At 42.4% G+C, this 25,465-nt stretch overlaps 1 protein-coding gene across 1 annotated transcript; it reads left to right on the top strand.

Moving 5' to 3' along the window:
• Nucleotides 1-3,303: 3,303 nt before the first annotated feature.
• On the top strand, nt 3,304-24,987 carry DGAT2L6 (diacylglycerol O-acyltransferase 2 like 6). The gene is made up of 7 exons (XM_052663828.1): nt 3,304-3,394; nt 19,064-19,174; nt 19,700-19,770; nt 20,140-20,344; nt 21,754-21,928; nt 24,186-24,397; nt 24,833-24,987. Exons 1-7 carry the CDS (start codon nt 3,304-3,306, stop codon nt 24,985-24,987), a joined length of 1,020 nt encoding a protein of 339 aa, XP_052519788.1.
• Nucleotides 24,988-25,465: the final 478 nt, after the last annotated feature.

Raw genomic sequence — 25,465 nt, 5'->3', positions numbered from 1 at the left:
CTTCAGAAGGAAAGCTATGACAAACCTAGACATCATATATAAAAGCAGAGACATCACATGGCCAACATGGGAGCATAATAGTAAAAGCTATGGTTTTTCCAGTAGTCATGTACACATGTGAGAGTTGGACCATAAAGCCTGAGCACTGAAGAACTGATGCTTTCGAACTGTGGTGCTAGACAAGACTCTGGAGAGTCCTTTGGACTGCAAAGAGATCAAGCCGGCCAATTCTAAAGGAAATCAGTCTTGAATATTCATTGGAAGGACTGATGCTGACGCTAAAGCTCTAATACTTTGGCCACCTGATGCAAAGAGCCAGATCATTGGAAAAGACCCTGATACTGGGAAAGATTGAGGGCAGGAGGAGAAGGGGACGACAAAGGATGAGGTGGTTGGATGGTATCACCGACTCAATGGACATGAGTTTGAGCAAGCTCCAGGAGATGGTGAAGGACAGGGAAGCTTGGCGTACTGCAGTCCATGGGGTCGCAAAGACTCAGACTGACTGAGTGACCAAACAGCAATTCCGATATTGCTGAAATTGCAGGACCGCACCAAATGAGGGCGTGACTGAAGGGAAGCAATCAGAAGAGAGCCTGTTATGACAAAACCTCAGCTGTCCAAAGCTTTCTAGAAATGAGTCATTCTGAAGGCTGAGAGTGAAACTTCAGAAATCAGGAAGAAGAATCCTAGAGCTGTTGCTTCTTTCTCAGAGATTCCCTGGCTTCCACTCCTCCCCTTCTGAGCTACCTGGTCCCCTTGGTCTTCTTTTCCTTCCAGTCTGCTTTGTTTTCCTGTTGTTCCTACAAAGCTTCTTAGCTTCTGGTTTGGCACACTAACTGCAGTCTTTGCTGGACTACCCTTCCCCATGCCTTTTTTGCCCTTTCTCCTCACCGCAACAATCCCACCACCATCGCTTCCACAGAGCCTTCCCTGCCCTCCTCAGGCTGCTGGATGCTTCCCTCACCTGCATTCACATATAGGTGTCTGTGATTATGCCCACCTCACATGCTGGACTGTGTGTTTCTTGATGGTTAGAATCATATCAGCCCTAAATGTTTGTGAATGAAATTTATAGGCCATTTTGTGCTTCTCAGCTGCCTCTCCTTTGCTTACTCCAAGACAGCTAAGGTTTTGCTTGTTGGTTGGTTGGATTGTCATTGGGAAATCATGAGTGCTTGTTGTTCAGGATTTGTCACTCACCTACTTCTCCTCTTCTTGCTTTTACTACATACACTGGTGTTTATGTTGTGCTTATCCATTTGGCTCAGAAGGTTCCAGCTCAGACACTATGCTCTTTGTTTTGTGGGGCAAAGTGTAGCCAATCAAGGTCATGCCCCAGCCCTGCCAGTCCATCTTGCCTAGGAAACCAAGAGACTAGACCTCATTATTTGTTCCAAGAGTGTTTACTTGAATGACTACATGGTACCAGGCCCTGAGCCAGACATTAGAGAGACAGAGATGGAAATTGTGTGTCCTTGCCCTGCCTCTAGCACCTCATGTGAGCCTTTTCTAGGTCTCTTTCATTTGCCCATCTGAAAGTAAAGCGGGGTAGAGACCTGATTTGTAAGCAGCCTTATCTGTCAACATTGGGAACTCATCTATACAGGTTGCTCTCACCTTCCCCACATTTGTGCTTTCCCCCAGAAGAGCCCAGCCCCGCATTGTACCTTGCTCCCTCCTCCCCTACAAATTCTGAGCAGATGTGCTCTAACACATCTCACTCTGTATGTGGCCAAGTATTAATAGCCCCAAGAAGCAACTTGAAAACCTCAGCTAGACAGAGAGGGAAAAAAGAATGAGAAAGAGGAGGAGGGGTATAGAGGGTACATTGGGGTACATGGCCATAGAGAGTACATTGGGAAAGGCCAGTGCATCCCACAGTGCATCAAAGACATCCCCTAAGCCCAACTCTAAAGACTGATATTAGTCAGTCTAATCAAGGACCCCAAACCAGAGTGGGATATGGGGAAGGAGACACAGTTTCACCAACCTTTCTGGACAAGGCTAAGGAATTAACATTTTCTTGCACTAATAGGACACTTGATACTATCTTTGTATTTGGTATTCCTAGTAACCTTTTTGATTACATTCAAAGATATTTTTGACAGCCTACATTCAAAGCCTCCTGTTGAGAATTACTGGCCTTTTCCAGTAGGACACTTATCACAAATTCAAGTGTATAGACAGTTTCATGATTTTTTAATGTGTTTCCTCCACTAGACTGTGAGTTCCATAAAGGCAGGAATGATGCCCATCTTCTTCCACACTGAATCCTCAACACATAGAACAGCACCTGGCAAACAATAATCACTTAAGTTACCAAAAAAAAAATGATCCACGGATCTGGGATCCGGAGACAATCTTTAATTCTAACTAACTCTTTTAGCCTGAAACATAATAGATATTTAATAGACATTAATTTAATGAGAATAATAATAACAGGAAACATAATAGTACTTATCGTGTGCCAGGCCCTGTGCTAAGTGCTTTACATTCACTCACTCAATCCTCAGAACAACCTGATGAAGTAGGTACTATTATTATCCCCATTTTACCGGTGGGGAAACCGAAGCACGGAGGTTCTCCAACTTGTAAATGGAAGAGCTGAGATCTGAACGCCAACAATCTGGCTCTAAAGTCCATGCCCTTAACTGCTGGGTTGCCTTCCAACAACAGAGAGATGGCGTGATTCCCCCTAGTGTCTTGGGAGGAACTTGGTGGAACCTGGACTGGAAGCCAGGTCTGCATTCTGTGCAGTGTTTCTCCCACTGATCGCTGGTACAGAGACCCTGGGAACAGAGGCGCAAGGAGGAATCTGAGAAGTCTAGATATTCACTCAGAAAAAGGCTCTAGTCAACTAGGTAGCTCTCAGCGGAAACCAGGCAGAGTCAAAGCACATCCACCAGGGCAGAAACAAGTGTGATCACCAGGTGCTTTTCCTTAAGCAGGGAAAAGTAGCAGACTCCTTTTCAGAGATCCTGTCTGAGGCCTAAGCCATTCCCTTTTCCTGCACTAATTCATCGGGGAAGCCCTCCCACACACACAGAGCTAGAACCACCCCAAGGCAAGGCAATTGAGTACCTGTGGGGAAAGGATGCATGTTAGGGAGATGAATGTGTGTGTAAGGATATCAGGGTGGGGCCGAGAACAGGGAAGACTGGAGAAAAGGTTAGGTCAAGACTAAAACCTCCAGCAGATAAAAGGACTCAGTAATGAGATGAAAGCAAAGCACCTGTAATCAGCTCAGCTTTAGAGGCACTGGCCTTCTGTTTGGGCTTCCTGCCACAACAGAACAGCACTATGGCCATGGCCTTCCTCTCCCGGCTGAATCTTCAGGAAATCCTCCAGACCCTCTCTGTTTTGCAGTGGGTGCCAGTCTACATCTTTTTAGGTGAGTGAACCCCAGGGCCTTGAGAGCACAGAGAACAGATGAAGAAAGAGAGCAGGAATCTCCAGATGATTGAAAGGGTTCTAAAGAGATCATTTGGTCGGTCTCCTCTCTCTGGGAAGGACTGTGCCTCTCCACCCAGAGAGACGGCCATTGTTGAGTTCACTAGGTATCTCTCCTCCCAACCGAGGAACACGAAGGCCAGGAGTGAAGCTGCAGTTGTTCTGGTTTAAAGTCCACCCCAGCCTTCTCTCAGGACCGCCCCTCTGTGAACTAGCTGAAAAGAGTCTTGTTTGGGGACAGGGGCAGAATTGGTACTGGGCAGATGTAAGGTGATTTTCTTTATTACGATGAGAGAATTATGGAAAAGCTGGGGGCTGCCTGAGTGACTCATTAGATGGAATTTTGAGAAGGGGCCAGTTCTTCAACAGACTCAAAAAATCACAGTCATCAGTGCTGGGCAAATGGGCTGAGAGTTCCAAGCCCTTCCCAGTCAGAAACCAGTTCTTTGTGGGCAGCCGATTACGGGGCCAAGTTTGGAGACTGGGCATGGAAAAATTTCATCCTGAAGGATGGGACAGGATAGGAGGCTGACCAGTCCAATTTATGGGAGGATATATGTCCCTGTAGAGCAGAGGTTCTTAAATAGAGACCTACAGACACTAGTGCCTTCCAGGTCGCACTAGTGGTAAAGAACCCACCTGCCAATGCAGGAGAGTTAAGAGACACGGGTTCGATCCCTGGGTCAGGAAGATCCCCTGGAGAAGGAAATGGCAACCACTCCAGTATTCTTGCCTGGAGAATCCTATGGACAGAGGAACCTGGCAGGCTACAGTCCACAGGGTTGCAAAGAGCCGGACACAGCTGAAGCAATTTAGCATGCACATAGACATAGAATGAGATGGGGAGAGACAATGTTGAATTTGGAAGGAAAAAATTACCTCTTTATTTTCACTAACTTCATATTGAATAGATGAATGTAGGCAGCAAACCACAATTTCTTGGTAACAGACATCATAGAGATTTAAATTTTACATGCCAGTTGTTGCAGGCATCTCAAAAGTTCATTTATGCTTGTCACCACTTCTGAATTCCAATAGTTATTGGAACTACCATTAGGTGTGGTTATCTACTGCATAAATCAAGAATTCATGTTACTGTACCACATTTTTTGCAATATTTCGATAACTGTGTTTTACTATGATGAGTTTCCTTTGTGAGTCTGTGTATTTTGTTTTGTGCATTTAAAAATAATATTCAGAAAAGTGATCTATAGGCTTCACCAGACTAACAAAGGAGTCCATGGCCACCCAAAGATAAAGACTTAGTGAGCCTTATTGAAATCAAATCATGCTAAGCCCTTAGCCTATCAATAACTTGATTCTAGTTGCATTAAGAGAAGGAAGTGATTTTTCTATAAATTTATGTTTCTAGTGTTTCATTTTTTATTGTTGCTGTCCTTTGCGTCTATGTTTAACTTCCTCAAAAAGACCCCTTAACAAGTTCCAGCCCTTAGTTAGGAAAGTGGGGGTCACCGGAATGTCCTAAGAGACTTGACATCGTGGTGGCATCTGTCATTTCAAGTCTGGACCCCAAAAAGAGTGGGCAAAGATGGGCAGAGAGAGCAAGGAAAAGAGGCCCAGAGAAGAGCTGTATGAGCTGAGCCTTTTAGGTGTGGGATCAGTCCCATCCTGGAAAACCTCTGTATGGTATTCGAACACAAGTGCCTAGATTGTTCTGGCTCTTCTGGAGAGAGCTTCTCAATATAATGTTCTCATTTTTCTCCCAGAAAATCACATTTCTTGAGTATTTTTTCTCCTTCTTCCTTTTCCCCTCTCAAAGGACATGAGCTAGGATAAAGGGTATGTTCAGCACTGAATACATAAAGACCTACGACGATAAGGACTAGCCTCCTGGTAACACCCCCTTCCTCCAATCTCACCAGCTTCCAGCCATCCTAGAAGAACTATGGCACCTATGTGTCTTGAATGAAAAACTCTCTGTCCCATTTCATATGAGTGGAATCATGTACTATTTGTCCTTTTGTGATTGCCTTCTTTCACTTAACACAATGTTTTCAAGATTCATCCATGTTGTGACAGAATTTCCTCCCTTTTTAAAGCTGAATAATATTGTATTATATGTATATACCATTTTTTTGTGTATTCATTATCCATTAATGGACTCTGGTTTTTCCTACCTCCTGGCTATTGTGAATAATGCTCTATGAACATGGGTGTTCAAATATCTCCTTGAGAGCCTGCTTTCAATTCTTTTGGCTATATACCCAGAAGTAGAATTGCTGGGTCACATGGTAATTCCATTTTTAAATTGTTGTGGAATTGTCATACTGTTTTCCATAGCAGCTACATCATTTCACATTTCCACCGACAGTGTGCATGAGTTTCAATTTTTCCACATCCTCACCAACACTACTTTATTGTCTATTTTTTTTGGTAGTCGTCCTAATGAAATGAGATGATATCTCATTGTGGTTTTGATTTGTATTTCCATAATGACTAGTGAACTTTTGACTTCTTTTAGATCCATTATCATTCCACTTGTCTTCTGTTAGTTTAGGTTACTATACATCCTCTTTCCCTTCTTCTAGTGATTATGCTAGAAATTACAACACAAATCCTGGATCTTGGAGGTTATCAAGGTAGCTAAAACATGTAACAGTGTATGATACCCACAGAGATGCCTAAGACAGTCAAATCTGCCCAACAGTTACAGAGCAATTACAAAGTATAAGGTTTTGGCTGTCCTTGTGACACTACAACAATGAGTCCAGTATAGGCTCTTTCTATCTAGTAACAAAGAGAAAATAATCATTCATTCCACCATTCTACCATTCCAGGTGTCAGTGCTGAATACATAAGTGAATCATTACACTGTAAGATTGAGTGTGTTAAGTGAAATGAACAGACACAATGAAGCCACTAGAAAATATTACACAAGGTTAACAGGATCAGGGAAGGCAGGAAAGGGCAGCAATGTCACAGTAAACAGGACATGGGTTCTGCAGTTTGTCAAACTTGGTTAACAACTAGCTGTGTGAATTTAGACAGGTACTGTAACCCTTCTAAGCCTCCATATCCCCATCCTCTCAAGGCTGGTTCACAATAAACGCTCCATACAAAAAAAGTGTCCTTCCTTCCTCCCTCCCTTCTTCCTTCCTAATTCCCTTCTGTCTTCTCCTTCTCACTCTTTCCTTCATTCTTTCTGTCTTGCTCAGAGTCGTCCTCAGCACTTCTCCTCCTTCCTGAATGATGGTCAGAATCGTGACTGATTACTGGCAGTGGGGTGGGGGAGGAAGTAGGGAAGAGAGAACAAGAAAAGGCAGAGGGACAAGAAGGAGGAAAGAAGTGAGAAGAGAGGAATGAAAAGATGGTCTGTGTTAGTAGACTGTATTATATGGAATTTAGAAAGATGGTAATGATGACCCTGTATGCGAGACAGCAAAAGAGACAGATGTATAGAACGGACTTTTGGACTCTGTGGGAGAGGGAGAGGGTGGGATGATTTGGGAAAATGGCATTGAAGCATGTATACTATCATGTAAGAAACGAATCACCAGTCTATGTTCGATACAGGATACAGGATGCTTGGGGCTGGTGCACGGGGATGATCCAGAGAGATGATATGGGGTGGGAGGTGGGAGGGGGGTTCAGGATTGGGAACTCATGTACACCCGTGGCTGATTCATGTCAATGTATGGCAAACCAATACAGTATTGTAAAGCAAAATAAAGTAAAAATAAAAATTAAAAAAAAAAAAGATGGTCTGGGGGAAAACAAATGTTCATGACCTTTGGAACTCAGCAATGCTCCTGAGAGCCTCTCTGAGGCCCAGCTTCCAGTTAAAGGATGGCTCTCCATCTGTCTCTCTTTTTCTGGGCTTGTATCACCAGCTATCTAAACTATTGCAATATCCTCTTTCTTGGCCCTCTACTCTCCATCTTCTCCAATATATTCTACTGCTTACATCCAGAAGAGTCCTTCAAATGTGTCTTTGATTACAGCCCTCTACTGCTCAAAAATAGTCACTGATTTTCCCTTGCCTACTTGATGAAGTAAAAATGTGTCATCCGGGGCATTTGAGGACCTCCTCCACTCTCTGGTTTTAACTCTTTGCCAGCTCATCCCCCTACTTGAAGCTTGTATTCCAGGTATCTTTTTCCCAGAACAAATGGGAAGGATACTTACTCTTCCACTCCTTTACTTTTGCTCTATTTCCTCCACTTAAAAAATTTCCTGATCACCCTTCCTGGACTATCTATGGACAATCCCTTCTTTGAAATATTGCTCAAGTCACACCTTCTCTGCAACCCTTTCCTGGTAACCTGAGACTACATTGTCTCTGAAAATCTCTGCACTTTGTAAAAATTGGTTGAGTAGCAGCCTTCACTTTCATGCACTGGAGAAGGAAATGGCAACCCACTCCAGTGTTCTTGCCTGGAGAATCCCAGGGATGGAGGAACCTGGTGGGCTGCCGTCTATGGGGTCACACAGAGTCGGACACGACTCAAGTGACTTAGCAGCAGCAGCAGCAGCAGCAGCCTTTACACCCTTTGTCTCCTCTACCCAATAGGCTTCATGAAAACAGGAGTCATGCCTTGTCAATATTATATTTCTTGCAAGACCAGGCTTGACACAGTTGATTCTTCCACATTTCTTCTCCTCAGTAAAGACCTCTCCTCAGTAAAACAAGTCTACCTCTTATTCTTTTCTCCCTCTCCTGGAAATCCTTTTTTTCATGGACCTGCCTCCTTTCTCTGGTTGCTGATACTACAAAAAATAGAATATAGTCTTGGGAGTCAAACAGACTAAGTCTGCCTTTTACTTATTAGGTGACCTTGTGCAAGTAAGTTAATCACCCTCCACCACTGTAGAACAGAGCTCCCAAGACCACTCTGATAATCAAAGAAAACCCTCAACAGGTGTTCATTTTATTTTGGGCGGTTATAGGCATTGACATTACTTGGAGCCCAACTACTCCACCTCATAAGACACTTTTTAATGTTTTTATGTGTTTATTGGTCATTTTAAAATGTATTTATTTTTAATAGAAGGATAATTGCTTTATAATATTGTATTGGTTTCTGCCATGTATCAATTTGATCAACAGAAGAGTGACTACCACTTCTCAGACAAGCACCCTAGACTCTGATTTCATTGCACCTTCAAGAAGAATAATGAGTAACCAGATCCTAGAAAATGAGGCAAATAGAGATTTTGATACCTTCCCAGCATTTAAACAGGCCCCTTCAAGGCATCACTCCCTACTACCTCTTCTTCACTCCCCTGCATACAATCACCTGCCAAACCCTGAAAATTCTGCCTCCATAGTATCTTTCAAATTGATTTCAGAAATAGTAGCCTATTTCAGGTTCTCACTATCTCTCATCTAAGACACTGCAGCTCTTAGCTGACCTCCCTCCCTCAGTTTCTCCTGCTCCCAAAGTCATTTCAAACAATCTTTCTGACAGACAAATATGATCATGCTCTTTCTCTGATGAGAATCTGGGTTCTCATTCCCTTAAGCATCAGACCTGAGCTCCTCTGCTTCTTTCCCAGCATCATCTGCTATTCCATGGTTTCCCATACTCCCTGTACTTTTGCAAGTTATGATGTTACTCACAGACCTTGAACTGATCCCTATCTAGGCCTTTGTTGGAGCTCTTCTTTGCTTGTGGAAGGCCCTTTTGCCACTAATCCATCTGTCAAAATCCTACTTTTCCTTCAAGATTCAATTTAAGTCGTACCTTCTGCAAGAAACCTTTCTAGATTGCCCATAAACCTTTCTAGGTTGTAGTAAAGAATGGTTCTCATATAATGACATTTGAACCCTGACTGTATCATTCTCACCCTCTGGGATATATCTGTTATTTATGCTCACCCTCTGGGATATATCTGTTATTTATGGTATCAATTTTCCCCTCTAGACTATGAGTTTCTGGAAGGCAGGAACTTTATTTTTATGTTTTAATATGACTTAAAATTAATCAAGCAAATTTAAAGTGCTTAAAATAGTTTTTGGTTCTTAAAGACTCAACAAATACTACCTATTTTTTCTCCCAAAGCATGGAGTGAAGATACATGACCTCTCTGAGCCTCAGTTTCTTCATATGTAAAATGGAGATAATAAAATTATCTACTTCTCAGGGTCGTGAGAGTATTAAATGAAATAACATACATTAGGTGCTGAACAGAGTGCTTGTTGACAATAAATGCTCCCTCCATACAAGGCATCGGTGACCATACTGACATTCTTTTCATCACTTCCGTATTCTCCATCCTCCTCCTTCAGTGCCTCAACCCTGCCCCCACTGCTTCTAGCACAGGGATTTGATGTGATGTGTGCTCAGTCTATGTGTGTTGAATCAAGTTATCTTTTTCACTCCCGTTGGTTCTTATACAAATCCAATATAGTAATTGTAAAGCCACAGAATTCGTCTTTGACAAACCAGTCATGTTCTTGGATTTCTGAAGGCTTTGAGCCAACTGATTAAAAATCTTAGTTTTCATTTTATTCTGGAAATGACAGGCTTCCATAACCTTACACACTCACGCACACCCTAGAACATCAGAAGCTCCTTTCCTAATTTAGAACAAGGGCACTGGTGGTTTCTCTCCCGGTTAACATTCACTTGCTACTAGGAGAATTTTGAAATCAAACTTCTGTGCACTTCAATTGAATGTTACAAATATATTTATCATGAGTCATCTCCCTGTGCTTGGCACGGTGCTAAAGGCTGTTTTCAAAAAGCTTACTGTCTAGTAGGCAGAGGGCCTACTGTGTGGTAAGTTGCTAACCAAACAAACAGCAAATGAAACAAGGAACAGCATCACCAAAGACATGGAGATGTGAAATTGCATGGTGGGTTGAGGGAATGGAAAGTAGACTAAGGTGGTTGAACCTCTGTTTCCCATTCTTCAGTCATTTGCATCCCACCTTCTGGTTCTTTCCACTGCTGAGTACCACCTATCCTTATTACTTAACATTTTCCCCAAACTGATTCACTCCTATAACCTAATTTAATATATTTTATTTATTTTATTTTTGTTTTTTTTTAATTAATATATTTTAATAGGAAACTTTATACCACTACCATGAACTCACTTTGATTCACTACATATTAAAATAACTTTCCATCTATGAACCACTTCAGATCACCCCATGTCCCTACAGTTGTTTGGGGACCACATGCTAGATCATATGGAGTATGAGTCCTGGTGCTGAGATGAGGCTAGGAAGGTGAGTGGGGCCGGTCCATGGAGGGCCTTAAATGCCTGACTAACATGTTCAGACTTTATCCTGTTAGCAGTGGGACAGTACTGAAGGTTTCATAGGAGGCAAGCAACACTACAACTGTGCTTAGTTAAAAATAAATCTGGCAGAAGCATGGAAAACAGAGTAGGGGGAAGAGATTAGCAGGCAAGAATAGACAAAAGACTGCAGTCTAGACCAGAGGAGATCAAGTTCTGGACCACAGCAGTAGCAATGGAGACAGAGGCAGAAGGATGAATGGGAGAGATTTTCTTTTTTTTTTTTTTGGAAAGGGAGAGAAGTTGAAGATATCACCAAAATGTTGAAACTGACATTTATCCTGAGGCCTGAAATATGAATAAGAACTAGCCAGGCAAAAAGCTGAGGGAAGAGTCTTCCAGGCAAAAGGGACAACATGCACAGAAGCCTGGAGGCTGGAGAACAGAATAGGTAGAAGAAATCTACAATAGAACAGTTTGGTGGCATGCAGAGCGCAAGGGGGTGGCCAGGCGCTCCCTCACGGAGGACCTTCAGAACCAAGGTTACAAGACTGGACTTGATCCTAAGAGTCATCAGAAGCCATGTGAGTTATTGAATTATTAAATTACCACCAACCCCATCAGTTCTCATATTTATCATCACTTTTGATCCATTAAGTAATCACTGAGCCGCAGAAATGTCTCTTTCACAAGCCAGCCATGTTCTTGGTTATATGCTGTAGAAGGACAGAGATCTGCATTTACCCTTCTGGTTGCATCATGACTCAAATGTATGCAGGGAACCTATTAGAAGACATTGGCAGTTGGCTTAGAAAGAGAGGTGGTAACTTGGACTGGTGGTAGCATGGAGGTAGGGAACAGAATAATTTGAAAGACGTTTGAAGGACAGAACTGACAGAAAGTAATAATTGACTAAAGGAAAGCAATGATTCGAGCTCAGTAGTTAAGAGTACAGTCTCCTGGTCTTAGTGTTGAGATGGAGGCCTTTGGGAGAGCTCAGTCTCTGGAGGAAGAGTGTGAGTTCTCAACTCTGGCTCACCCACCAGCTAGCTGTGTGACCTTAAGTAGTTATTGAACCTCTCTGAACCTGGGTCCCTCATCCACAAAATGAGAATGCTTATTGTCCTGATGGGGTCTTTATGAAGATTAAATAAAATACGCATGTGCAATACTTAGCTTTACACAATGAGTATACAATAAATGTTGCTGTTACTATATGGGAAAGTTAGTAAGAAACGTGAATCAGAGATGATTTGAAGAAAGGACCCACTTAGATTCATACTGGTACCATCTTTAACCAAAGCTAGTAATCATTAGTAATTTGAGGCTCCACGTGTTAATCTTTTTAAAGTCACAACCAAGGTAAAGTAGATGGTAAAAGGGTCAATTCACCAAGAAGACTTAACTATCCTAAATGTCTATGTACCTATCAATGGAGCTTCAAAGTGAAAACTTCTGAAACTGAAAAAATAAATAAACAAGTTAACAATTATATTTGATGACTTCTTGGAAAACTACAAACAACCAAAACTCACCCAAAATGAAACAGGTAACCTATAACTACTAATTAAATTAAATTTTAATTTTGGAACATTGTAAACTTCCAAAACAGAAATCTGCAGACCTAGATGGTTTCAGTGGCATATTCTTCCAAACATTTTAAAGATGATATATCACAAATTCTACATCATCTTTTCCAGAAAATCAAAGAGGGAGGAACACTTAATGACTCATTTATGAGGCCAGACCCTGATGCCAAAACCAGACAAAACAATACAAAAAAGAAAACTACAGACCAATATTCCTCATGAATATAGATGCAAAAATCCTCAACAAAATACTAGCAAATCAAATTCAGCAATATATTACAAAGAGTAATATACCATGACCAAGTAGGCTTTATTCCAGGAATGCAAAAGTAAATATTTGAAAAACAATATTAACCATATTAACCACCTAAGGGAGAAAAATACACAATTATATCAATTGTTGTAGAAAAAGCATTTGAAAAAAAATTTTTTCTTAATAAAATTTGCTATCTTGGTTTTAAGCAAAAAAGAAAGAGAAGGCACTTGACAAACTTTAATCCCAGCAAACTAGGAACAGAAGGCAACTTTCTCAACCTGATAAACAGCATCTATAAAAAAAAAAAAAAACCTGCAGCTACTTAATGGTGAAAAACTGAAAGCTTTCTCCCTAATATGGGGAGCAAAGCAAGGATGTCCACACTCACCATTTGTATTCAACATCATGCTAGAAGTCCTAGCAATAAAGCAAGAAGAAAAAGAAAGAAAACCATACAGATTGAAAAGTAAGAAATAAACTGTACTAATTAACAGATGACATGATCATCTGTGTAGAAAATCCCATTCAATTACATATTTCTAAGTCTATTTTAAAAATATACTAAAAAATATCCCTCTAAGAATTAACAAATGAGGTTAACAAAGTCCCAGGTCGCAAGATCTCACATAAAAGTCAACCATGTTTCTATATACTAGCAGAGAACGATTGAAAATAAAAATTTAAAAACAATACCATTTAAATGCCTTCAAAAATAAAATACTTATTAATATATTTAATAAAATCTGTACAGCATCTGTAGGCTGAAAACTATAACATGCTAATAAAATTAAAGACCTAAATGGAGACGTACTGTGTTCATGGATTGGAAAACTCAAAGATGTCTGCTGCTGCTGCTAAGTCACTTCAGTCGTGTCCAACTCTGTGTGACCCCATAGATGGCAGCCCACCAGGCTCCCCCATCCCTGGGCTTCTCCAGGCAAGAATACTGGAGTGGCTTGCCATTTCCTTCTCCAATGCATGAAAGTGAAAAATGAAAGTGAAGTCGCTCAGTCATGTCCAACCCTCAGCAACCCCATGGACTTAAGCCTTCCACGCTCCTCCATCCATGGGATTTTCCAGGCAAGAGTTCCAGGTGCCATTGCCTTCTCCGTCAAAGATGTCAGTTCTTCCCAAAACTGATCTATAAATGTAACACAGTTCAAATAAAAATCCCAACAGAGTGCATTTGATAACAGTATTTCCTAAATACTAAAACTAAATATCCCAAATTTGATAATGGCACTGTGAGTGCCTTAATTTTTAGAAAATACACAGTTACTTAGGAGCAAAGCACTGTGATCTCTGCAATGGACTATAAATACAAACATATGTTTATATCCTTATATTTAGGAATAAGTCAAATGTAAAATGGTAACAATAAAGAGAGCTAGATGAAGCTTATGTGGGATTTTATTAAAATATTCTTGCAAACTTTCTATTTAAGTCTTTTTCAAAATAAAAAGTTTAATTTGAAAAGCCTCATCAGGTGTTTTTATAAACATCGACGAGATGATTGTAAAATTTATATAGAAAAACAAAAGAACTACAATATCTAAAACCATTTTGAAAAAAGAATAGTTAGGGGATCATACTATCTGGTTTTTAGACTTAGTGGAAAACTATAGTAATCAAGACAGTGATATATTTGTGAGGAGATAAGCACATGGATCAATGGAACAGAACAGAGTCCAAAGAAAACACAACAGGAAAAAAAAAAAGAAAACACAAAAAGAAGAATAGAGTCCAGACAGATCTGCACAAACATGGCCAATTGATATTTGACAAACATGCAAAAGCAATTAAATGGAGGAAAGATAGTATTTTCAACAAACAATGTTGGGACAATTGGTTATCCATATGTAGTAAATGGATCTTGACCAAAACCTCACACCTTATTATAAGATTAACTCAAAATGGATCACAGATCTAATATTTACATATAGTTTTTTTTTTAATTTTAAAATCTTTAATTCTTACATGCGTTCCCAAACATGAACCCCCCTCCCACCTCCCTCCCCATAACATCTCTCTGGGTCATCCCCATGCACCAGCCTCAAGCATGCTGTATCCTGCGTCAGACACAGACTGGCGATTCGATTCTTACATGATAGTATACATGTTAGAATGCCATTCTCCCAAATCATCCCACCCTCTCCCTCTCCCTCTGAGTCCAAAAGTCCGTTATACACATCTGTGTCTTTTTTGCTGTCTTGCATACAAGGTCGTCATTGCCATCTTTCTAAATTCCATATATATGTGTTAGTATACTGTATTGGTGTTTTTCTTTCTGGCTTACTTCACTCTGTATAATCGGCTCCAGTTTCATCCATCTCATCAGAACTGGTTCAAATGAATTCTTTTTAACGGCTGAGTAATACTCCATTGTGTATATGTACCACAGCTTTCTTATCCATTCATCTGCTGATGGACATCTAGGTTGTTTCCATGTCCTGGCTATTATAAACAGTGCTGCGATGAACATTGGGGTACATGTGTCTCTTTCAATTCTGGTTTCCTCGGTGTGTATGCCCAGCAGTGGGATTGCTGGGTCATAAGGGAGTTCTATTTGCAATTTTTTAAGGAATCTCCACACTGTTTTCCATAGTGGCTGTACTAGTTTGCATTCCCACCAACAGTGTAGGAGGGTTCCCTTTTCTCCACACCCTCTCCAGCATTTATTGCTTGCAGATTTTTGGATCGCAGCCATTCTGACTGGGATCACAGATCTAAAAAGTAAAACATAAAACTTGTAGTAAAAACGTAAGAGAAAATCTTCATGACCTGAGGTTAAGTAAAGTGTTCTTAGATTTAATATCAAAAGCACAATCTGTAAAAGAAAAATAAATGATAAATTGGACTTCATCAAAATTAAAAGTTTTTGCTCTAAGAAAGACTCTGTTAACAGAATAAAAAGATAAACACAGGGAATTTCCTGGCATCCCAGTGCTTAGGACTCTGTGCTTCACTGAGGACCTGAGTTCAATCCCTGGTCTGGGAACTAAGATCTCACAAGCCTTGTTGCATGGCCAAAAAAAAAAAACTTTTTTTAAGATAAACACAAACTGGAGAAAATGTTTGCAAATCACATATCTGATAAAAGACTTGTATCCAAATAAAAGAAACTGTATCCAGATCGTATAAAGAAACTCACAAAGAAAACAAACAACCCAGTTGAAAAATGAGCCAAATATTTTAATAGACACTGCACCAAAATGGATATACAAAAGACAGTTAAACACATAAAAAACTGTTAAGCATGATTAGGTATAAGAGAAACGAAATAAAAACGATGAGATACCGTGCTACATATCTATTAGAATGGTTTAGCCATCTTCAGTACAAACTAAATTAAGAGCCTGCCTTATGTGAACTTCTTCCTTGATAATCCACTCCAAAACTACTCACTTGAACATGGATAAGATGTTGGAAACATCTCTGTGTCAAGGCCATAATGTCTAAGATAGTGCCACACATACACATACACAAATGTGTCCTTTATTCTTGCCTCAGACACCCTTGCTTTCTTTCATGGAACTCCTTGTTTCACAAAGTCAAGCCCTTCCATGTTTGGCCTGTGTTTCTCCTATCTCTTTAACTCTCTCTTTTGTCACCATAAGTGACACCGATGATATTCAAACAGGTTGGGTCTGGCAAGATTGCCCTCAAAGGACACTTATGGTCCTCTGAGGTGCCACATCTGCAGTTCTAACAGATTTCACAAGGGGAGTGATGTTTATTGAGATATGGCTCTCAGTTCAGTTCAGTTGCTCAGTCGTGTCTGACTCTTTGCGACCCCATGGACTGCAGCACGCCATGCGTCCTTGTCCATCACCAACTCCCAGAGTTTACTCAAACTCATATCCATTGAGTCGGTGATGCCATCCAACCATCTCATCCTCTGTCGTCCACTTCTCTTGCCTTCAATCTTTCCCAGCATCAGGGTCTTTTCAAATGAGTCAGTTCTTCACAACAGGTAGCTAAAGTATTGGAGTTTCAGCTTCAGCATCAGTCCTTCCAATTGATTTCCTTGAGGATGGACTGGTTGTAACTCCTTGCTGTCCAAGGAACTCTCAAGAGTCTTCTCCAACACCACAGTTCAAAAGCATCAATTCTTCAGCACTCAGCTTTCTTTATAGTCCAACTCTCACATCCATACATGACTACTGGAAAAACTAAAGCCTTGACTAGATGGACCTATGTTGGCAAAGTAATGTCTCTGCTTTTGAATATGCTGTCTAGGTTGGTCATAACTTTTCTTCCAAGGAGCAAGCGTCTTTTAATTTCATGGCTGCAATCACCATCTCCAGTGATTTTGGAGCCCCCAAAATAGTCTGTCACTGTTTCCACTGTTTCCCCATCTATTTGCCATGAAGTGATGGGACCGGATGCCATGATCTTAGTTTTCTGAATGTTGAGTTTTAAGCCAACTTTTTCACTCTCCTCTTTCACTTTCATCAAGAGTCTCTTTAGATCTTCGCTTTCTGCCATAAGGGTGGTGTCATCCGCATATCTGAGGTTATTGATATTTCTCCTGGCAATCTTGATTCCAGCTTGTGCTTCATCCAGCCCAGCATTTCTCATGATGTACTCTGCATAGAAGTTAAATAAGCAGGGTGACAATATACAGCCTTTATGTACTCTTTCCCTATTTGGAACCAGTCTGTTGTTCCATGTCCAGTTCTAACTGTTGCTTCCTGACCTGCATATAGGTTTCTCAAGAGGCAGGTCAGGTGGTCTGGTAGTCCCATCTCTTTATGAATTTTCCACAGTTTGTTGTGATCCACAGTCAAAGGCTTTGGCATAGTCAATCAAGCAGAAGTAGATGTTTTTCTGGAACTCTCTTGCTTTTTTGATGATCCAGTGAATGTTGGCAATTTGATCTCTGGTTCCTCTGCCTTTTCTAAATCCAGCTTGAACATCTGGAAGGTCACAGTTCACAGACTGTTGAAGCCTGGCTTGGAGAATTTTGAGCATTACTTTACTAGCATGTGAGATGAGCCCAATTGTGCAATAGTTTGAGCATTCTTTGGCATTGCCTTTCTTTGGGATAGGAATGAAAACTCCAGTCCTCTTCCAGTCCTGTGGCCACTGCTGAGTTTTCCAAATTTGCCAGCATATTGAGTGCAACATTTTCACAGCATCATCTTTTAGGATTTGAAATAGCTCAACTGGAATATACCAGTTCAGTAGACTACTTTTAGGACTGGTGGATTACTGAAAATTATTAGATATAAGGCATGAAATTAACCCATCTATACTTTCAAAACAACATTGGATTTAAACAACACAAATGCTGACTAAACACTAATCATTTAAGTTTACCTAATATTGAAAAGAGAAAACATTTCTTCATCTTTCAGTCAATCTATAGATATTTGTTGAATACCTACTGCATGCAAAGCACTCTTCTAATTGCTGGTGATACAAACTAAATTTATTAGAAGTAAGATATAAAAGAAATTATATACTTAGGCTCCCTTTAATTAATAATGATTCATATTTAATTTTATCTAAGTTTTCTTCTGAGGCTTACCCAGCAAATTTACTCTCATCTTTTATGAGGGTCAGAGGTAGCAGGATTTTTATCCATGGCAAGCTTCCCATAAAATTCCTCCCCCTACTATTTCTTATTTAATTAGCATGCTTACAACAGCCATCTCAGCCAGATCTTATAAGGGGAATTCAGCCTATCACTAAGATTTCTTCTACCCCACAACATGACTTTTTTTTGAAATGCCCATTCCATCTTTTTCTTGTTATTTCCATCAGAATCCAAGATGCAAGAGACATATCCGCTGTTTGGTAACTCTTGAGTTTCTTCCCCTTCTCTGAAACTTTTTATCCACTGTGATATGGTTATCTGGTCAACGAAGTGATTCCTTTAGCCGAATTTTTTAAAATTCACAATATGGGTACGAGCCCCTGTCTCATGGATGCAGATTTTAAAATGGAATTCAACTCCCATGGCTGTAAGATGTATCACATTCACATTTCACAATCTGCTGTGACCCTTTGCTAACAGAGATGATTTTTCCCCCTTCTGAACTTTTGACCCATTTTGAATGGGATGAAATTGAACACAGTAAAGCAGTTTCTAATATGTATTGTCCTCTCAGCATCAAACAGCCTATACAGTGCAGGCAGCCCCTCTCCACTGGAATGTGCTGACAGAGCAGTGTGACAAAGGAAGGAGGGTTGAGGACTTCTTGAGGTCTCAGAATGGGGATGTCAGCCATTGGCACAAGATGCTGTTCCTTTCAGTTGCCAAGTAGTGCTGTCCTTTGACCCCAGGTGAGGACCTACTCTGAGAATGCCATGGTTCTGCCATTTCCTCAGTTAAGATCACAGCCATCAAGGGGGCCCAGATTCAGGGACTCAGAGGTCATCCTGGACTGCAGCAGAGCTAAGAGGGAGATGGGGGGTGGGGGGGATGAGGGAAAAACAGTCTCACACTGGCCTTGACCTGCTTCTAAACTACAGAGCAGAGACTGAGGTAATGAGATGTGTATTAAACTTGAAGGGAACTAAAGGGCATGAACCCCTTGTGTCCCCTCAGGAGCTATTCCTATTATCCTTATACCCTACTTTCTGGTGTTCACTAAGTTCTGGATGGTGTCTGTGCTCGCCTTAGCCTGGCTCGCCTATGACTGGAACACCCACAGTCAAGGTAAGAAACAGGGGAAGAGTAGTGATCCCTGTCTGTGCCAAGGAGGGAACCACAGGGACGGAGTGACGGTGGAAGGGAAGAGTGAGAGAGGCAGGGGGAGAAGAGGTGAGGAGAGGAAAGAAGGGGAAAGGGAAAGGAGGGCAGGGAGTGGAAGTGAGGGAGAGAGGAGGAAGGGCAAAGGAGAGAGGGAAGAGAAGAGAGGCAGGGGTGCAAAGCTCAGCAGGAACAGAGGGCTCGGCCAGGCTGCCCAGGAAGAATTAAGAGGCTGGTTTCTGAGCGGGTGCTCTCAGCCTCATGCTATTTCTCTCTCACCTTTCTGGCAGCTCCAGAAGAGCAGGGGCTGCCTGTGTCTTCTTGGGGATTGGATTCAGGGATAGACCTTATAGCTCTATGTCCAAGAAACACGGAAATGTGAGAAGGAACCCCCTCCTGACTCGAGGACATTAGGAAGATCCCTCCACCTCCAGAAGAAGTAGAGGGATTGGCAAGACCTCACCCACTCTTCCCTTCCCTCTGTACTTGCAGGTGGTAGACGTTCAGCTTGGGTACGAAACTGGACAATCTGGAAATATTTCCGAAATTACTTCCCAGTAATGGTAATGACCCTTCCTCTGAAGGGCCTCATTCCCTGTTGCCCAGATTCTCCCTCCCCACTCAGCCCCATATTTTCAAAGGCTTTTGTGGCCAACAGTGGAGGTCAAAGCCCAGAGGCATAATATAGAGTATGGTCCCAAGATGGATGGGCAGGTGGGGAAATGAATGAATAGCATCTTGCCTCACAGTGGCAAACTCAGGTCAGCCTCACCGAGCATCATAACCCCTTGGCAATTCTATGAGAGTGACAATACCCCAGTGAATAGGGATTAGGGGCTCCCCAAGGGAAACACAGGCTACCTGCTGGCCTCTGAGTCCACATGTCCTCTCTTTCTTCTATCTACTGCTCTGACTCAATCTCCCACTAACAGCTGGTGAAGACTCATGACTTCTCTCCCAGACAAAACTATATCATTGCCAGCCACCCCCATGGCATACTCCCTTATGGTATCTTCATCAACTTTGCCACTGAGACCACTGGCTTTGCTCGGATTTTCCCAGCCATCACTCCTTATATAGCGACCTTGGAAGGGATCTTCTGGATCCCAATTGTGCGAGAATATGTGATGTCAATGGGTGAGTATAAGAGATCATTCCATTCTCTGACCTACCTTGGGGCTCCAACTTTAATAAGCCTTGACAGTCAGTCCAGTACTCACTCCCTGCTGGAAGAACACTTAGTAGAAAATGAGTCCCGAGCACACTGGGCCAGTGACAGGAATATGTGGCTGAGCCTCAGGTTTAATCCGGGAGGCAGGGTTTGATTAGGTAGGAGGGTAAGTTATAGGCATTCATAAGAGTTGCCAAAAATCCTTTCAGAGGAGGAAGCAGAAGCCTGGGGTTCGGGATCAAAGCCAAAGTGGAAAGGAAAAGGCAAAAGTCAAATATCAAAACCAAATGTAGGGAAAATCAGGCATGAATGGAACAGCTCAGATATACTTTGCTAGACTGTTTCTGGGATGTCAATTGGCTTCTTTGGGGCAGTCATTTATATAGCAAGTCTCATCCAGGAGCAACTCCAAAACATTTTTGAGACTTTCACACTAGCTGGTACCCTCCTGGCCCATGACCTTCATTTCCTGAGAACCCCTTCGAATTTGTAAGATATCAAGGGATAAAAGGATAGGCATCCATCAGAATCCAGGGCAACTTCCTCATGCCAGGCTTCAAGCCAGGGTATTGTGCCAAATGCCCTTCTCTCTGGGTGAATACCCATCCTCTGGACACCAGAAAACAACAGAAGCCAAACAAAAAGGTAAGATACATTTATATCTGGAGGGGCCAAGTGGGACCACTGGAGTCCCAGGGGATAATTCTGCTCACCTCTCGGGTTGGCATGAATCTGGATCTTAAGGACTGTGGCCTGGAGCCAATGTCTGCCATCCCAGGAGAGAACAGAAAGTAAGCACAGGGCAGAGATGGGAAGCAGAGGTAAGGAAAGACTCTGTGACGGTTGTTGAGCAACAGGATGTCATCCTCATCCCACAGTTCATCTACACGCCAGTTTGGCTTGGACAGGATCCTGGGTCTGCCTACTCTCTAGAAACCCCAGGGAATGGCTTACCTTTACCAGGTTACTCTAAGAAGGAAGCAGTTTGGTGGTGGCCATTCCTGATTACCCTCAGGAAAGAGAACTCTAGAGTCTCAAGTGACATCAGCCTGGGGAGAGTGGGAGACCACTGTGGTTCCCGGGGTAGAGAAGAAAGGATGGGCTTACAAGCTATAGAGCTAAGAGAAAGCAGGCAGAAGAACTCAATGTAGCTCCCACTGAAGTAGCACAGAGCCCCAAGGCAAGCAGCTGGCCCTGAGGACCGACCTCAGGCTAGGGCTAACCCAAGATGTGGAGGGCAGGTCAAAGACAGAAGATTGGAAACAATCACAGCCAGGAGACAGAAGAACTATTTCGAGCAGGAAGAGCCCCAAGGAACACCTTACCCCTCCTCAAGCACCACATCAGTATGTCATTTGGCTCTTTGGTTTTGCAGGTGTGTGCCCAGTGAGTGAGTTGGCCTTGAAGTATTTGCTGACCCAGAAAGGCTCAGGCAATGCTGTGGTTATTGTGGTGGGCGGAGCTGCTGAAGCCCTCTTGTGCCACCCAGGAGCCTCTACTGTCTTCCTTAAACAGCGTAAAGGTTTTGTGAAGGTGGCACTGAAGACAGGGTGGGTCCCCAGGTTCTAGTGCCCCATCGTCAGGGCATCCTAGGTACTCTGTAGCACCTCTCCAAAATGGTGCCCTCTCTTGGAAATGTGTTAGAAGGGGCTCCCTCTTCACCCTCATTGCTTCTTTCTACTCCCTCACACTGCGCCTTAAGGGTGTTTGGGCCTTCAGACACATTCTGATGGGTTCTGTTAAAACTTGAAGTTGGAGAAAGAACAGTAAAAGATCTTTATCTTCTGCACATTACCTGGTAGGCTGGGGGTCTGGGGAAGTGGGACTTTAGACTAAATCACCCCATGCACTGTGAGGCCCAGAGAAACTATCCAGGGGAAGGAAGGCACTGAACTTGATGCTGTGGGGTTTGCAAAGATGCAGAATATATGGATACAGCCCCCAAACAGCACATAATCTGGTTTGAAAAGTAGAAGGCAGTTGTTGAACAGCTATTTTGTGTCAGGCACGGTACTAAGCATTGAGGATGTAAAAATAAATAAGACTTGGTCCTTGCCTTAAAGGTCTTCTGGTCCAATGCAAAACAGACATAGTCATGTATAATTACATAATATATCCAGAAGTCAACCCCTTAGCATCTCAACTATCACCCCCTGGTTTTCCACCCCATCGTCTCTCCCCTGGATTACTGCAAGTCTCCTAAGAGCTCTCCCTGCTTCTATCCTTGTCTCCCTCACATTCCAGAGTCTGTTCTCAACTGTGGCCAGCATGATCCTATCCACCATGAGTCAGATGAGATCATGTCACTACTCCAAGTGCTCCGATGGCTACCATTTCACTCTGAGCAAAACCAAAGTCTTTAAAGGGCCTGCAAGACTCTAAATGATCTGGTCCTTAGCCACATCTTTGATCTGTTCACCCACTGCCATCCCCCTTGCTCCCTCCATTAGAGCTGTTCCTTGCTGTCCCTCAAACAAGCCACATGCTCCTCTCTTAGGGTCTTTGCTCCAGCTGTTTCCCCTGTCTAGGACATTATTCCTCCAAATAGCTGTTTGGCTCATTCTTTCACCTCCTTCAGGTCTTTGCTCAAATGTCTATTCTCAATAAAGTCTATCCTGATCATGCTGCTCTGTTTTTTTCCATTGTACGTATTATCTTCTCATATGTCATCAGTTTTATTTCTTTACATATATGGCTTTTTATTTGTTCATTATTATTTATTACCTGTCTTCCCTTAATAAAAGATAAGTTCCATGATGACAGAGATTATTTTTTTAATCCACTGTGTTCACTTATGTATCCTGAGGGCTTGAAAAAAGCACTGGCACATAGAAGGAACTCAATAAATATTTATTGAATGAAAGATGTGTCATGATGGACATATGTACAAAGCACTATGAGAGCACCAATTGATGGAAAGCCTTTCACCCAAAGCAGAAGTTTCATAAGTGGGTGACATCTGAATTGTGAATTGAAATATTAGTAGGAGTTGTCAGTCTGACCAAAGGGGAGAAATAACTCTGGTATTTAGCAAGGACCTATGACAATATGTCAGGCACTATGCCAGGCCCTAGGAGTTCAGAGATCAATAAGACATTTTCAAATGGCTTGCTGTCTACTGGGAGTCAGCCAGGAAGGAGTACAGAGTTGGGGTAGTGTTAGTATAGCAAAGAAGCAAGCACTAGATGCAGAGGTTGGGGGTGGGAGAAGTTGGAGGAGGTCAAAGAACTGGAGCTCGTTCAAGGGGATGAAACTAGAGCTGAGTAGTGAAGGGTGAAATAGAATAGCCACGTGAAGACAGGGGGAAGGCATTTTTGGCAGAGGGAGTGGGATGTACAAAGACTCATAGACAAGTGCGAACTTAGCACACTTAGTATGGCTAAGCAGACTGTGACAAAGCGTTGGGGAGAGAATAAGCTAGCCAGGTAGGCAAGGCTGGAGCATGTAAGCCACACTAAGCACCTGGTACAAAGTGAGGAGCTCTGGGAAGAGTTTTTAAGAGAGGAGTGACATGTCCAGACACACAGTTTAGGAAGATCCTCTGGATGTGTACAATTTAGGCAATTAGACTTCCTGAGATTAGTGATTCATTTCCTCCAATCACAGGACAAAGTGCAGCAACTCCCCTCAAAATGTTCAGTTGGAGGGATGTGGAGCATAGCAAGGATAATACACAAGGCTGGAGATGCTTGGGTGCTTGGACTCTTGTCCTATAATGGGGCCATTGTAAAGCTTTCCTACCTTGGAGAGGGTTTCACGGTGGGGAGCTTCCTGGAAGAACTCACACTTCTGCCTGTCTCTTTGCAGAGCATACCTTGTCCCTTCCTATTCCTTTGGACAGAATGAAGTTCACAATCAAGAGACCTTCCCTGAGGGCACGTGGAAAAGGTTCTTCCAAAAAACCTTCCAGAACACATTCAAAAAAATCCTGGGACTAAATTTCTGTACCTTCCATGGCCGGGGCCTCATTCGAGGATCCTGGGGATTCCTGCCTTTCAATCATCCCATTACCACAGTTGGTAAGCTTTCCAGCATCTTTGGACCACCCTGGTCCTTGATTCCCCCCATCCAGCCCTCAAGTCCCAGGGGGCCTGGCACACAGCTGGGATGGGCAATGGGAATTCTGGTGGTTGTGGTTGAGAGCAGGGTAGGGAGGAAAACTACGCAGATAAGAGTTGTGGCAGGAGGGACAGGAGGGACAGAGTTCAACTGCTGCCATGAGGGCATCATTATTCACACACGTGCCTTCAGCACTCTCCTAAGTTTACTCTCATTCTCTTAAGCATGCATGAGATTAGGTATTTGGAGAACATGGGTGGGGTTGGAGCAGGGAGAAAGAATAAAGGAGGTAGAGGGGACCAAGATACCGAGTATCAGTATGTAACTTCCTCTGAGGGATGGTAGTTTGAGTTGAGGGGGAAGGTCTGATGCTTGTCTCTTCTCCTGCCCCACAGTTGGGGAGCCCCTGCCAATTCCCAGGATAAAGAAGCCAAACAAGGAGACAGTGGACAAGTACCATGCACTCTACATCAATGCCCTTCGGAAGCTGTTTGATGAGCACAAAGTTCAGTATGGTCTGTCTGAGACCCAGGAGCTGACAATTGTCTAACAGGAGTTGGATTTCCCCATTATTGAACTCCCAAAGCATTGAGGGATCCTAGAAGGGCCCCAAGGAAAGGAGAATCTAGGAAGAGGGGAGGATCTTGGGGTTGAATGATGAGGCCAGCCAAGCCAGAAAGTACTTAATGAGTCAGTCTGAGGAAGGAACCAGAGTTATGGGGAAGACTGGGCAACAACCCAGTTTAGCAAGCAGTCTCTTGTGAGTACACAGAGTCTTGTAAGTCTCTGTGTGCCAGTTATTTTGGCTTCCTAATTCCAACCAACTCTGATCAGAGGAATCAGAAGCCAAAGAATACCATGTTCTTCCTCCTCAGCCTTAATAACACCACACCATCACTGTTTAGGTTGAGGCTTAGAAGCTTTTTTTTTTTTTTTAGATTTTTACTTTTATTTTCATTAATTAAAAACCATCTCATTTATGTCAATAAATACTTTTTCCCATCATTGTCAATCTTGTTTCCTATTTT

Source organism: Budorcas taxicolor, chromosome X, assembly GCF_023091745.1.
Source record: "Budorcas taxicolor isolate Tak-1 chromosome X, Takin1.1, whole genome shotgun sequence".
Classification (NCBI taxonomy): Eukaryota; Metazoa; Chordata; class Mammalia; order Artiodactyla; family Bovidae; genus Budorcas; species Budorcas taxicolor.
This window is presented reverse-complemented; position numbering and strand designations above follow the sequence as displayed.